The following is a 14,800-nucleotide window of genomic DNA, read 5'->3' as shown; positions in this document are numbered from 1 at the left end:
AGCGTCCGAGACAAAATGGGGGTGCACATAAAGGCTCCTAGTGATCCTGTCGTGCTTGCTTAACTATCACTCCCCATTTACCGTCTCTCAGTCCCAAGCCCTGAGCGGGGCTAAGGAGGCAACTGGAGAGATGAGAAACGAGAAGACGTGAACCTTGTGCTGAAGGTGACGTTCTGGGTTAGATTTGCATGGGAGCCTCGGGGGAGGGGGCTGATGTGTTGCCTTCCCGCAGGTGTTCACGCTGCCTAAAGTCAGCGCCAAAACCAAGTTCAAGCTGACGGCGCACGAAGGCTGCAGGGTGCGCCGGGTGGCACTGGTGAACTTCGTGAGCGCGGTGTCTGAGGACTACGTGGAAAACTGCCTGGTGTGCCTGACCAACCTGGGGGACATACACGTCTTCAGCGTGCCAGGGCTGCGGCCGCAGGTGCGCTACGACTGCATCCGCAAAGAGGACATCAGCGGCATCGCGTCCTGCATCTTCACCAAATATGGACAAGGTGAGCGAGGCTGGGGGGGGGGGGGGAGGCCTGGGCCCCAGCTCACAAAAAGGCTGCCTGGGGGGGGGGGGGAGGGGCTTTCGGCCAGGAATGTCGTCCTGCGCGGATCCTGTCGTGGACAAAAATCTAAGAATTGCGTGCATGAGATCAACGACTGAGAGGAAAGTGGGACAGATTTCTGCCCATAAAGCCACTATTTTGGCAAAATTGTTCTAGATTTTCTGGGTAGGTTGAAACAATAAATGAAGGACTGTAGCAGCGTTCCTGAGGAGATCTTGGTATTTAGCTTCTGAAAACTCCTCCCTAGCCACTCCCAGCATTTGAGAAGGTGTGTATTGGGCGTGCCGATGTTTGTCATTGGACCCTCACGTGGGCATCTCGCCAGCACCTGGATTTTTGGTTTCATACCTGGGTTTTGTTAGAGGACCAAATGCACAAGGCATCGGAGATTGACAGTGTGGCTATTAATACAATTAGCATGTTCAGGTTCCCCCCTCCCCCCACACCATCACACGGTCTGCATCCATGCACAATTAAACATAGGATGTGGTGAAAGCTGTTAATGTAATTGGGTTTAAAAAGGTCTTTTTATGCATTATTTAAAAACATTTATATCCTGGCAAGTAACAGCCACTGCTTATCCCCGTTACGAGCAGGGACGGTTGGACCTGCTGTTTAGGATCCTGCTGGGCTCGATGCGCCCTTGGTCTGACCCAGCATGGCATTTGTGTTCCTGTGAATGTCTGGATTGCTTTGCCTCGATCATTGCTGCCAACCCACGACTTAAGCTGTATGAGCTCTCCCTGTAACCTTCCTTCCCTGCAGGCTTCTACTTGATCTCCCCGTCAGAGTTTGAGCGGTTCTCGCTCAGTGCCAGGAATATCACAGAGCCAATATGTTCGGTGGAGTTTGACAGGCCACAGGTCACCTGCCTCAGGTGAGCATTGAGTGGTGGGGAGCATGAAGGGGGGGGTTTAAACAGAATCATTTTGGGCACATTGGGGGGGTGGTCACTATCTCCTAATTGCATTTTTAAATCCTCTTACTTACTATGAGCTTAGTCTGCTGCTCATTTTGGGGGCAATCTAGCAGGCCTGTCCATTCGACCACACATCTTCCTGCTCAGCTTCTGTCATCCCTTCTCCTCCCTCAGAGATGTCCCATGTTTTCTCGAGTTCTGATACTGTCCTCACCTCCCATGCATCCACCACCTCTTCACCCTTCTCCCATGACCAGCCTCCTTCCCATTGAATGACCTCGCTCACTTGCTGTGTGTGCGTGTTCTTGCACATATTTAAATATCTTCCTTTCCTCTCTGGACCAGCTTTATTCAGTCTATCCAGAATTGTTTACAATACTCCAAACGAGGTTGCATCAGACTTGTACAGAGACAGTATCGCCACTTATTTTTTTTTTCCTGCTGGTTATTCCTCTCCCTCTGCATCCAAGTAGCTTTCTGGCTTTTGCTGTCACCTTATCTACTTCTAGGGACACTTTAAGATCATCAGATATGATCCCACTCATGTGTGCACAGAACTTGATGTCTTGCATGATTTTTAGGAAAACAAATTGTTTGTGTACACAGGCCTCTTTGCATTGTTTGAATACCTTGTCATATGTTTGGTTGTATTTTATTGCTTATGTCTTATTTTGATTGTTACTCTATTTTATTGCATGTGGATTATGCAGTTTAATTTTGATTTGATTGTACTCTGAGATCTTGTTCTGAATCAGCAGCAGACTAATATTGTATTGCTCCCTTTGGGTTTTTGCAATCCAAACAAAAAAAAAAAGCAGGATCATTTAAGTATTAAATCTTAGCTGTTGGATGCTAGACCATTCATCAGGCTTCCTCCTCGCCTCATTTTCCACATCTTCTAGGGTGTCTACCCTGTTACATGTTTTTTGCATCTGCAAAAAGGCAATCCTTTCCTGATCGGCCTTCGACAATATCCGAACTGGGCTGAGGGGCAATCCTGCAGCACATTATTAACCCCCTATCTGTCAGCACCCACTCGACCAGCTCCTGACTCAGCTTAGGACCCATACCAAGGGCGCTCAGTTATCAAAGGCATTGATGAAGTCCCAGTGCACTGCATCTAGTGCTCCCCTGATCTCAACTAACGCAAAGAAATTTAGATTCAGCCCTCTCTGGTTCTCTTGTGGGTAATGTGGGTTTTTTTCCCTTTCTAGTAAAAATGTGACGGGATCTCCAAAAATTAACCAGGCCAATGGCATGCACACGGTGCAGAACTCGGAGACGCGCCGCTCGCTTGCAGACGAAGGTAAGAGCTAGCTAAGCTTTCTTCCTTCAGCGACTGCATCTATCTATCTGCACAGACTTCTTGGTAGCTTGTTTTATAATGTGCAATCCATGGGCACCCATAAACTCTGCAAAATGTCGTGGGGTTTTTTAATTTTTTAAAATCTGTTTTCAGGAAAGGCACTGGTCAGTTCCACAGGACTCTCACCTCGTGCACCGGTCTCCACCGCCCCCATGGCCTTGCTTATTACAGCGGCTGCCTGCTGCATCCTGTCTCTGTTCAAGGGGTCACTGGAGCCCCTCGCTGTTATCAAGGCCAGCTTTTTAGAAATTGGCACATCCCCTGCCTTTCATGCCAAAACGAACCTTATAATCTACAGGCACTCTGGAAGGCTCTGGCGCATCTTCCTCAGATGGAAGAATTTCAACCCTGAATGACTCATTTTGTTTCGGAGACAGGGGTTTTGACTGAGTCAGGACTGCTGTCAGCTAAAAACTCCTCAGGCTTCATGAATTGCCAGATGATGATCTCCCAGAAATCCTAAACCTAAGGCAGAATGCCTGTCCCCAGCCAGTCTGTCTCCTCCCATCTTGCTCCAATGCTTCTGGCAGGGCACAGCTTTGAGTCTGCTCCCGTGCGGATGAAACTTGCTGAGCTGCAGTGTGGGAGAGACTGGAGCGGGATGTGGGGGGGGGTGGACTGCAGCAGCTCCTATAGGGCCCCCAGCTTGCTCCAATTTAGCATTGCTCAGCGGCCCTGGACTCTCTCTCCCTGTCTCTGCCCACCTGCAGGAGTTGGGAGGTGCTCAATCCATGAGCAGTTCAGGCTGGTAATGCTCCAGGTATCACTGAGCCTCCATGGCATGGCTTCTTTCATAGGATGAACAAGTACCCCAGCATTTGAGAGAAAACGGGTAACTAGGTGCTGTTTGTTTCTCAGAGGAATTTGAGACAATGGACTGTAGCCCGTCTTAGCGTATTCTAGACCATGCTTCATGTCTTAAAGTACAGAATTCCTGGTATCTGAAACCTGGCAACCCGGTCTGTTTTTGGGGAGACAGCACATTCATTTTGCATTTCATGGCATTTCCTGAAATTGTGTACTGAATTTAATTTTAGCATCCATTTCTTGCACCAGAGAGCGCTGTTCTGTGGCCTCCTCGTGGGCTGCCCCCTCTAACGCTGCTGCTGCTTGTGCTCCATTTTTCAGGGTCTCCCTTGGAGGGACTGGAAGCCCTGTCCCCAGCATCTCTGGATTCGCCAAATAACAGCATAGAAACAGTCCTGGATTCCACTGGGGACATCACTGTTGAGGAAGTTCGGGATTTCCTGTCGTGAGTAGATCTAGCTTGACTGAGCACGTGGCTGTGTGTAGCCCTGGGGAAGGGACCCTGGTCCCCCACGTCCTATCCACGTCCTATCCACTACTGTGTGCATGGAGGTTTAAGTGACCTGAATTAGTGCAGTCACTAGAGGAAGGGATTGAGCCAGAGCTGTCTGTGACGGAAGTCATCAGTCCTGATAGCCGCATCCCTTGTGCATGTTGCTGGCTTTTGGCGGAGATTCTCCTGCCAGTCCTTGGTGCTCTCTGATGGTCTCTAATCATACCTGCACAGATCTTCCGAGGAAGCCGAAAGGAACCTGAGGAACATCTCGGAGGCTGAAGCACTCTCGCCAGGGATTCTGATTAAATGAGGTAAAGGCTATTTACTCATTAGCAGCCTGGCCCCTTGCTGGAGGTGTTGCTGGTTCAAGGTAATACTTTAACTGGAGCTCCAGCTGTAACTTCTGTTTGGAATTGCTGAGGGATAAGTCATCTCCTTGCAGTATTGGGCTAGCTGATGGAATTGATATGGGGGGAATTATCACAACCCCCACAGCCAGCAAAAGATACGAGCAGGAGACTCCCTGAACATTACGTGTGAAGTGCTGTACCCATCTCTGCCTCAGTAACTCAAGAGTTGAATTCCCACAAGTTTGCAAGGTGTGAGCGGTAGCTGCTGTGCATTCATAGTGCAATTATAAATAAGTAAATCTTTCATTTTCCCACCTCTGGCTTGGAGCTTGAAAGGGCTGGGCAGCAGTAGCTCTGGGTTTATTGCATTAAGAGATCTGAAATATGCAACACATTACAAATCCACCCCCAACTGATGTCTCCAAAGCTCTTCTGCCACCTGGTGGCAGCCCTAGGTACTGACAATACTTTGAGCTTGGCGTGAGTTCTGCCCATGGCCTGAAGGCAGCTGCTGTCGCCTGCCTGGGTTAAGATTTATAATAGGAGCTGGGGAAGCAAGTGCAGCTCTGATCTCTTAACCTAATGCAATAATCCCAGTCCTGTGACAAGAGAGGGTGCTATAGCCCTGCTGGGTAATTACTGCCAGAGGCAAGCTAGCACAGTGCTGCCGTAAAGATTGGAGGATGAGGGGCCCAGCCTGTATTTACTGATGACTTAAACCTAGGAGAGACTTTGTAGAGGGCTGCCCAGGTGGGGGTGTAGGCATTGCTAATCAGAAGGGTCTCTGCTTTGTCTAAGCAGAACATCGGACAGTCCACTGAGACTTCACAGGTTCTCCTGCTGCTTTCCTTTTCAGTCATTGCATGATAATGCATTAACTTCCTGGCACATCTATAGAAGTCCCCACTTGGAGGCGCTCTGGTGCAGTATTTGGTTTTCCTAAGGGTGTTCTGGGCATGCTGGCCTCCTGGATCCTGGTACCACCCATAGAATTCAATGCAAGAACCCAAAGCTCTTCCTGGCCATAGATTTGTGAGGCTTCATTCAGATAACACTTTGGTATCCCTAGCAGCTCTTGGAGAGAGTTGGGGAGCCAGAAGCTCTGTAGGCCTGCACCTCAACGTTTTGCTCTCTTTTTTTATTTATTTTCTGCAGGGACTCCTAACGAAGAGGATCCCTGGAGCACCCCAAGTCATTGGAGTTCATAGATTGAGAGGGACCTGCTGGACACTTGGGCGAGGAAAGTCCCAAACCAGACTCTTTAACTGTAGACTCTTTGCCAATCCATTTTAACATTGGGGACTGATAGAAGGCAGCACGTCTCGAGTTTGAAGAGAGGTCCTGATCTTCGTAGCTGTACCCGATACCTGCAATGCTGCGTTCTGCCTGCTCCCATGGAACAAGACGAGCCTGTTGCACAACACTAACGTCCCCCCTCTCGGAAACCGCGTTGCCCGCGCCTACGGAACCAGCGCTCGTGCTGCGTGGCCTGCCCCTCCTCCCGTGGAGACTTCGCTTAAGTGCTGGGAGCGCTTCACCCCCATTCCCTCTCCTGCACACGGACTCTGGACTAGTAAGCCGGCATCTCTTAAACAAATCTGAAGTTTACTTCTGGTGGTTGACGAGGAATGTTTACAGTGTTCTGCACCTGTCTGGGCGCGTTGTACGGTTTCCTTGATCGGAATCGATGCCGCATGCCCTTCCTGGGCAGTCTGCTCCTCCTGCTGGGGGCTCACTTCCAGGGCCCTTACCTGTAGTTAAAGGGGGCTTAGGGGATGGAGTCCTGGGACCTGCAGTTTATAACAACAAATGGAGGCTCCTTACAGCTGGCAGGTGGGGTGGGATCTTGTAGTTTTGCTCCGACTTTCCCTGTGGGCAGCAGACCCTGCTGTAAGAGGCACAATGACTGCCAGACACTTGCACTTTTCCAGGGGCATGAGGGTTTGATCTTGTACGGGGAGCAGATCACTCTGCCACCACAGGTCCGGACGACTTCTCCCCTCATGCACCCCACGTGTGATTCTGTGAGCACATCTGGCAGGGAGAGGATGTACAGAACTGTGTAGCCCCAGCAAGGGACTCTTAACTGTCTTTTGGCCTTTTATGCAGGAAGCACCTAAAATGAATTTAATGTGGGGTTTTTGTTTTGTACCACATTGATCTGAATATTTAGCCAAACGTTTATGGCATCAGAAGGGTTGGAACCATGACTCGGGGATCACATCCAGTTGCTCCTTACACCTCCTGCCATGTCTGTCAGGGGACCACAGAAAAGGGTGTTTTTTACAGCTGTGATCCTAGAGCAGGGGGCTGGTTTTAGAGCTGCTGAGTGAGGGGCAGAGCCCACCTCCCAGAATGCCTGGGCACACAGGGATGGTCTCTCTCTCTAGGCCCACGGGTAGTGTGGGGGTCCAGAGAACATTGGAGGCCACAAGTGGAAGGGCTGGTTAGAAAGAGGCAGGCTGTTCTGCATCCCGAACAGGAAAAAGACAAACGAGTTCAGGGATGACTTTCTGCATCCTGAACCTTTTTCCTTCCTACCTGGCTTTCTCCTGTCCTGCTAGAATGCATCTTGTTTCATGTTGTGGATTGGCTTTTTTTAAAGATGAACTAGCTTTGTTAAATACTGTTTTTTTAATATGGAGGAATAAAGCATTATCTTGTATGACTAGCTTTTTAAAATTTAATTTGCAGACAGTGTCCTGCAGGCCTCCTTTCTGACAGGGTCTGTACATTCCAGCATAAACAGTGTCTCATTACGAATGTTAAGGTTTGCTGTCTGCATCTACCTTTGTTGCATTGCTTTATGGAGCATAAGACAAAAGTTGCAACAATACGATTATTAGGCAGGCAGCTGTGCATTCAGGATTCTCTCCCTCTCCCATGCCTCTGTTACTTGTATCCTTTTCATCTGCCCATCTGAATGGCTATTTTCAGAAACAGTTTTCCCAAAACACACCCCAGAGTCCAAAGCATCCTCTGTTCCCTGTACATACCAGGATCAGTCCAGACCGCTGGTTATGCCTCCCTTCCAGCAGATGGAGTCAGAGAAAAGCTGAAAAGCACCCCCTGATAATTCAGTGTGCCACCTACAATCCTCCAGTATTTCTCTGACTCCAGCAGGTGAAGGATGGTATAACCTGTGGTCCTGATTCTTTGCAATATTCTTGATTTGATTACTTAAGTCTAAAGTTTCTTATAACCTTAGTGCCTTTGACTATATCAACTTGTAGTAAGTAAAAAGCCACTTTATGGGTTGTTAGGGCCATGGAAAAACTTTACCCGCTACCGGATGAGTCCTTGGATCTTTAAGATTCCTAAGGTGGATGCTGCTGTGTCGGCCATCGACAAGCGCACAATGATTCCGGTGACCGGGAGGGGCCGCTCTCAAGGATCTCCAGGATAGGAAGCTGGAAGTTCTCAAGCGGATATTTGAGGTATCTGCACTGGAGTGAGGGCAGCCGTCTGTAGTTGTCTCATGCAGAGAGCTACCCTTTAGATGGGTTCAGCAATTGCTTACAACTCAGGAGCTTCCTCTGGCGGAGGCAGAACAGGTGGACTGCATGGAATCGGCAGTTGCTTATACAGCAGATGCTTTATACGATCTCCATACCTATGGCGCACACTGTCTTCTGCAGTTTCAGCGAGAAGACTTCTGTGGCTCCGTAGTTGGTCAGCTGATGCCTCAGCTGGACTGTCTTCCGTTCAAGGGAAAGCTGTTTGGAGACGAGCTGGAGCAACTTAAGTCCTTAGGGGACAACAAGGTTTACAAGATCTCTGAAGATAAGCCCAGGCCATCTCGCCCTTTCAGTGAGTCCTGGAGTCGGTGCCATTTCCATACAGATAGGGGCTCGTCCTTTGCTCCTCAGCAATCATCAACAAGGTCTCAGGCTTGGGCTCATTCCTTTCGTGGTAGGTGGCCTCAGTGCCACGTAACCTCAAAGTTTCTCCTCCAATAAGGCTTCCCAATGAAGGTGCACCAACCCATTCCTCCGTTCTGGAGATCGGGGGCAGCTCTCCCTGTTTCGCAAGGAATGGGTTAAGGTTACATCGGACCACTGGGTTCTAGATATCATAGAACATGGTTACACTTTGGATTTTGCTCGCCTGCTTCGGGATCTATTCCTGGTGTCTCCTTGCAGGTCTCAGGTGAAGCAAAAGGTTATTCTTCAAACCCTGTCTCTGTTAAGGGCTCTGGGAGTGGGTGGCTCTGTGCCACTGGACGAGCATTGGACCAGCCAATATTCCATTTACTTCAGAGTCCCCAAGAAGGAGGGCTCCTTCTGGCTGATACTGGATTTAAAAAAAGGTCAACAGTGCTACACAACTCATTTTCGGATGGAGACATTGAGGTCCGTCATTGCGGCTGTCCACAAAGGCGAATTTTTGGCTTCTTTGGATCTGACAGAGGCTTACCTTCACATAGTAATCTGTGAGCATAATCAAAGGTTTCTGTGGTTCATGGTCTTGGGCAAGCATTACCAGTTTTGCACATTGCTGTTCAGTTTGGCAAAGACTTCCCGTGTCTTCACCAAGGTGATGGTGGTAGTGGCAGTGGGTCTTTGGCGAGAGGGGATCTTAGTTCATCCCTATCTGGATGACTGGCTTATTCGGGCAAAATTGTAGGATCTCTGCATGGTGGTGGTTCACTCTGTTTTGCACAGCCTACATTCACTCGGATGGGTTGTCAATTACACCAAGAGCCAACTGATACCATCCCAGGTGTTGGAATTTTTGGGAGCATGGTTTTGACACATCTGTAGGCAAGGTTTTTCTGCCTCAGGAGAGGATGGGCAAACTAATGTCTCAGGTTTGATGGCTGTTGGCCCTTCCTTTGCCCAAGTTCTTGGTTCTATGGTGTCTACTCTGGAGTTGGTTCCCTGGGCATTTGCAGAGGGCACTGCTTTCCTGTTGGGATCCCAAGTCCGAAGAGTTCCACTTGCCCTCGTCCCCCCCTGGAGCCAGCCAGGACGAGTCTAGAATGGTGGCTGGTCCCCAATCACTTGCTTCAGGGAATGGACCTAGATAATCCCAGTGGATGATGGTGACAACAGATGCCAGCCTTTCTGGTTGGGGGCAGTCTGTCAGTCAAGATCAGCACAAGGTCAAGGGACAGCTCAGGAGTCCACATGTCTCCAGCAGATTTATGGATAAGGGTGGTGCGTCTGGCACTGCACTGATTTTTCTCCTGCTAGTCCAGCATTGTTTGGTAAGGATCCTATCCGACAATGCAACCACCATGGCTTACATAAATCATCAAGGAGGTACAAAGTTGGCAGACATGATGGCCTGGGCAGAATAGATGGCACCAACAATGACCCTGATCTGGATGAGTTTCTGGTTCTAGAGGTAGATGATGGGAGGGTGGTTCATTTACTGGGCCTTAAGAGCTTACCAGCTGAATGCACGGACAATCTCTGGCTGCAGGCAGTGTGGGCTTTGGCTATCACTGCTGTGCTTGGCTTCCTACACACCCTGTCTTATTGAGCTGCTTAAGAAGCAAAGCCTGCTGGGAACTGGTTACTAGACCAAGTCACACCTGTGAGGCATCTTGGAAGTCACCTCAGGAATTCTCAATGGGGGGAGGGACCTTTAGGTATCACTGCAGGAGAAGGGGGGGGGGTGGCTTAATCTTTTTTTTTTTTTTTTTTTTTTTTTTAAATAAATTCAAAAGTAGAATTTCTTCCAAAAGGTACAGCAATCCTCATAGAGAAAGCACATCCTCTATTGACTGGAGATGGAGCAATACTGAAGCACTGACTTTACAACAGGGGTGGCTCTAGGGTGACATCAGCTTTGAAATCTGAGTGTCTCCATCTGTGGGCAGGGGAGCACAACTCCTTTTGTCCTGAGTCTATCTGGCTCCATGGTAGGAAATCTGTGGTTGCTTATTTCCTATATGCAAGGAATCTAGTTTAGTCTGGACAAGAAACAAGTCTCTCAAACACTTGGCTATAGCTCAGAGAAATCTTTAAAGTGCTCTACTTTTCAAAAATCATCTAGATTAAGACCATCACCTACCCTCCTAGAATTGCTTCAGTAGTGTTTGGTTATGTCAAAACCACTGCCATGAAGGGAGCTCTGGCCTTGGGGCAGTTTTGAAAACCCTTTCTTGTTTTGCCATGTATATGTAAGGCCCATGTGGTACCAGACTTGGTCGTCATCTTCACCTGCATGCCTGCGCTCTTCAGTCCAGTAGAGTACAGCACCTGGTTCAGCTCTAGGGAATGCCACTCACTATTTTTGCAACCCTGCCAGAATTATTCTATAATCCCTTTAGGCCTCAATTGTAGCAGAGACATCCCTGATGCAATGAAACTGTGCCTTCATCTAAGCTTTTCCTCACTTCCCCTCATAACTGAGGGCACTTCTTAAAGAGAGAGACAGGAAAAATGATTTGCAACTCTCCAACTCAGGGCAGGAGTTCTCCTTTGCTCCAACCTCTTTCCCCTCTCAGCACAGATAGTAAGACCAAGATGGTAGTAGCTATGCCCTTACCTTCAGAAGTTAAACAAGTTAGAGGGGCAGCCCTCGACCTCACCTGCCTTCTTTCCAATTAATGATCCTTGGTCATTGGCCCGTGCTTTCTTTAAAATGGATTGCATGCCTCCATCCCCAACAGGCGCTGGCATTGTATGCATCCACCACCACCCACTTTCTGTGGAGCCTCAGCTCTTGCCTACTCGTGCTCAACCTTCCTACATTTAGGAAAAGACTTAAAACGTGGCTATTCATGAAAGCCTTTCCTGAACTAAACTGAACCTATTCCATTATTACCTATTCGCTCAGACTTTGCCTTAATCATAGTAATTAATATCCCTACCTCATAAGGGCAATTCTTCAACGCTATAAGCACATTGACTGGCATATTGTTATCTATATTTAAACCCCTGCTTCTTTTCTCTGATCCAAGTTATATGACTCCCTTGTTTTATTGTAACTGCATTCCTTAGCCTTCTCTTGTTTAATGTTTACTACCATTACTATTATTTTATTATTATTACTTAGATCAATGTTATTTATTGCCTTTTTGTTCCCTATCTACTTGTTAATTGTAAACCGACATGATGCGATATTTATCGCGAATGCCGGTATAGAAAAACTTAAAATAAATAAATAAATAAATACTCTGAATCCTGACCATCCCCCGGTGGCAGAGCAGCAGGTTTGAAACAGAGATCTGACTGGGGCACAGAAGTTGTGCACAAGTAAACATCAAATACCCTTCTTAGCTGAAACAGGGCAGGCTGCAGCTACTCTCTCCTCTTTTTAAAGATGTGTGATTAAAAAATAGCACCGGCAGGTCTTGAACATTACATGACATTCCACTATATCCTATAGCAGTAGGTGAGGAATGGTTGCTATGCTGCGGCTGGAGCACTAAAATTAGGATATTTTGGAACATTTGAGCTCTTCCTCTTTTTTTTTTTTTTCCCAGGAAAAATTAAGGACCATGGGCAATCCTACCTGCAGGCCCCTGGGTGTGGAGGGAGACCACCCCTTCTGCCAGTAAGGTGGCGGCAGACTTCCTCAGTCTGGGACCTTCACCTAGCATAAACTTCTGGGGTGTGGATCCTGGCTCAGGGGCTGAGCTACCCCACACGTTCCCCTCCGGCTAGGAAGAAGAGGTGTGGGGGGATGAAGGCAGCGGTTTATTGGTGCATTGTCACCGTCTCTGCAAGCACATGGCCTGTGGCACCAAAGAAGGATGTATGGCAGCCTGCCCTTGCATTTATCAAATGTACTACTCTAACCTCTGGTTCTCCTGCACCTCTCTGCTTAGGAATTCTGAGAGGAAACACAGACAAAATGCTTCAGTAATTATCGTGGGTCAAAGGCAGACTGCTACACCCAAATGAGTTCCTCTGGAAACAAGTAATGGGGTCATTCCTTCACCATGGTAGGCAAGAGGCTACCTTTTATTTAGCTAGACCATAAAACCTCTTCCATCTGCAGTGCTTGGATAGAATAGTAAAACAATATTACAGTTAAGGGCCAAGCAACTTTCTGAAGCAGACAGAGGAGACCCCCCTTCCCCCTCACGTACAATACAGATGTCCATCCTTGAAAAGGCAAAGCCTAAAGCAGCACAGCGCCTTTGGTTCCTGTTTACCTCCACACATTTGCCTTGGGCCTACTCCTAGGGTTGGGCCTGCTGGAGAGACTGAGGGAGTTTGCTGACCCAAACACGCAGGCCTGAAGACTGCCACTGAAGGTGCTGCATAGAGTTTGCATTGCTGAAGCAGCAGTCACCGCCCATGCACTGCTGAAGAGCAGGGCCCAGCCTCTGTCTGGTGGTTGCTACCTGTACAGCCAGGCTCCTCACACCTGAACCTGTGGCAAGGCAACAATTGTAACAAAGACCTGGAGGTGCAATGTCTGGTTTTTAAGTCTTACCTAGTTAATAACATTACCCTGTGACCACCTGAAGACTTATATAAAATGCACCGACAAGCAAAAAAACAAAACAAAACCCAAAAACCACCACCATTGCAACCGTGGAATGGCCTAGGTGAACAGCCACTTTCATCCAGGTGCTGGTACTGTAGTAGGGGCCCCTTCCAGCTTGTGAGAGGGTAGGACTGTCTGTATTTTCGTGCAAATACGAGGCACCATTAGAACTGGCTCACACAGGCTTTATTCAGGTTGATAGCCCCTGCTCCCTCACTGGCATAACAGCAAAAAAAAAACAAACCAAAAAAAAGAATACCCTTTTTCTTTTAATAAACAAACCCCCCTTACAATGTGAAAAACCGAAGCAGAAATAATTGTAGGCTTTCTGAATTGTTGTAGAAATAAAGAATAGCCGTGCTAGGTGCAGTATAAATAGTGTCCCGGCTGCTCTTGGCTCCCCCCCTCCGTTTCCTGCAGGCGGTGCTGGGCTTTAGGTGGGGGGCTTACGGAAGGCGCCCCAAGCATGGAAACAGCGGGTGAAGGGGTGCGGTTCGTTTCCTTTCCGCACGAGCCGCAGCTTGCGGGGGTGCTCGGCCTCCTTTGAGCGCATGTGCTGCATGTAGACCTGGGCAAGAGGCAGAGGAATGGTGATGGCAAGATCTCACTTTAAATAACAATCGTCAGCATGCACAGGGACCCTGGGGCCCTGACGTTAACCTGCATTGCATCGAACTGTGAGTTATCCTGCTACCTCGGGGGTGGGAGGAGACACTGTTTTAGATTTGAGCAGGCAGTTACCTAACGTTTGTGTTGTACTAGTCTGTTACATGCAGGGAGGTGCAGATAAATGCATTTTACAGGCCTCTCACTCGACTGCTTTCTGGAAGCTGACAGGGTGTGGTGCAAGCCCCCCCCTTTGTGACTCCCACCTGCAGAGCACAGAACAGCTGCTGCTAGTTACCAGCTAAGTGCAGCCACTTCTAGCACTCACACTGATCTTCCGAAGGGTAAAACGGAGACGGATACACTAATGCTATTTCTAAGCCAGATTCAAACCATCAGAAGGCAGCATGTACATGGAGAACAGACAGCTGATCCCAAGACCTACTGCGATGCGTGCAGCATCCAGTCTGCAACTGGGGCTAGAGCTACAGCAGGCACTGTGCTTGCTGCACCTGATAAGCATGGTGTACACTGTGTGCACACTGCACTGAGGACAGTGCACGCAGCATACTCACTGCATGTGACACAGATGGTGTACACTGTGTGCTCACTGGGCATGATAAGGATGGTGTACACACTGCGCTAAGGACAGTGCACGCAGCATACTCACTGCATGTGACACAGATGGTGTACACTGTGTGCTCACTGGGCATGATAAGGATGGTGTTCACTGCGCTAAGGACAGTGCACACAGCATGCTCACTGCATGTGATACAGATGGTGTATATTGTGTGGGATAAGGATGGTGTACATTGTATGTTCACTAAATGCATGCATTCTTGGAAAAGCAGTTCTTACCTGGCAGGCCTTTAGGCTCAGCTTAATTTCCACTTGACTAGTCTGCGTTCCAACCCACATGTAGACCTGAAGCATGCAGAAATACAGTCACAAAACCAGCAAAGTGTACTCCAGACAGTGCACACAGCCTTGAGGCCAAGAGCATGCATGTCAGCAAGGGACGCTGGAGGATAAACCTCAGGCTGGGCGCAGAACTTGGAGCGTTTATGAGAAACAAGGATTAGGTCTGGCTCCATGTAACACCAGGAGCAGGTACAATACTCTTGCTAGGTTACTACAAATGAGGAGTTGAGGTAGCAAGTCCAAGAGATACAGTGGTGGAAGGAGTAGAGGGAACCCCAGGGATCCAGGCATGTGAGTGGTAACCAGAGGGGATTCCAATGATCCTGA

General features: G+C 48.5%; 2 protein-coding genes across 5 annotated transcripts in view; one reads left to right on the top strand and one right to left on the bottom strand.

The window, feature by feature from the left end:
- Nucleotides 1-7,164, top strand: part of LLGL1 (LLGL scribble cell polarity complex component 1) — a 64,966-nt gene extending 57,802 nt beyond the window's left edge. For all 4 annotated transcript variants that reach the window (XM_029576192.1, XM_029576190.1, XM_029576189.1 and 1 more), the window contains exons 18-23: nt 233-497; nt 1,323-1,434; nt 2,691-2,782; nt 3,971-4,094; nt 4,377-4,456; nt 5,651-7,164. In XM_029576192.1, coding sequence (XP_029432052.1) covers nt 233-497; nt 1,323-1,434; nt 2,691-2,782; nt 3,971-4,094; nt 4,377-4,455 — 672 coding nt within the window. In that variant the 3' untranslated portion in view covers nt 4,456; nt 5,651-7,164. The remainder of the gene's footprint in view (nt 1-232; nt 498-1,322; nt 1,435-2,690; nt 2,783-3,970; nt 4,095-4,376; nt 4,457-5,650) is intronic.
- A 6,031-nt stretch (nt 7,165-13,195) lies between these two features.
- FLII (FLII actin remodeling protein) overlaps nt 13,196-14,800 on the bottom strand; it is a 36,671-nt gene continuing 35,066 nt past the window's right edge. The window contains exons 29-30 of the mRNA XM_029576169.1: nt 14,411-14,476; nt 13,196-13,514 (exon numbers count right to left, since the gene is read on the bottom strand). Of these exons, the coding sequence (XP_029432029.1) occupies nt 13,380-13,514; nt 14,411-14,476 (201 nt within the window). The 3' untranslated portion in view covers nt 13,196-13,379. The remainder of the gene's footprint in view (nt 13,515-14,410; nt 14,477-14,800) is intronic.

Source organism: Rhinatrema bivittatum, chromosome 14, assembly GCF_901001135.1.
Source record: "Rhinatrema bivittatum chromosome 14, aRhiBiv1.1, whole genome shotgun sequence".
NCBI classification, from domain to species: domain Eukaryota; kingdom Metazoa; phylum Chordata; class Amphibia; order Gymnophiona; family Rhinatrematidae; genus Rhinatrema; species Rhinatrema bivittatum.
The sequence above is the reverse complement of the archived record's forward strand: the minus strand, read 5'-3'. Positions and strand labels throughout refer to the sequence as shown.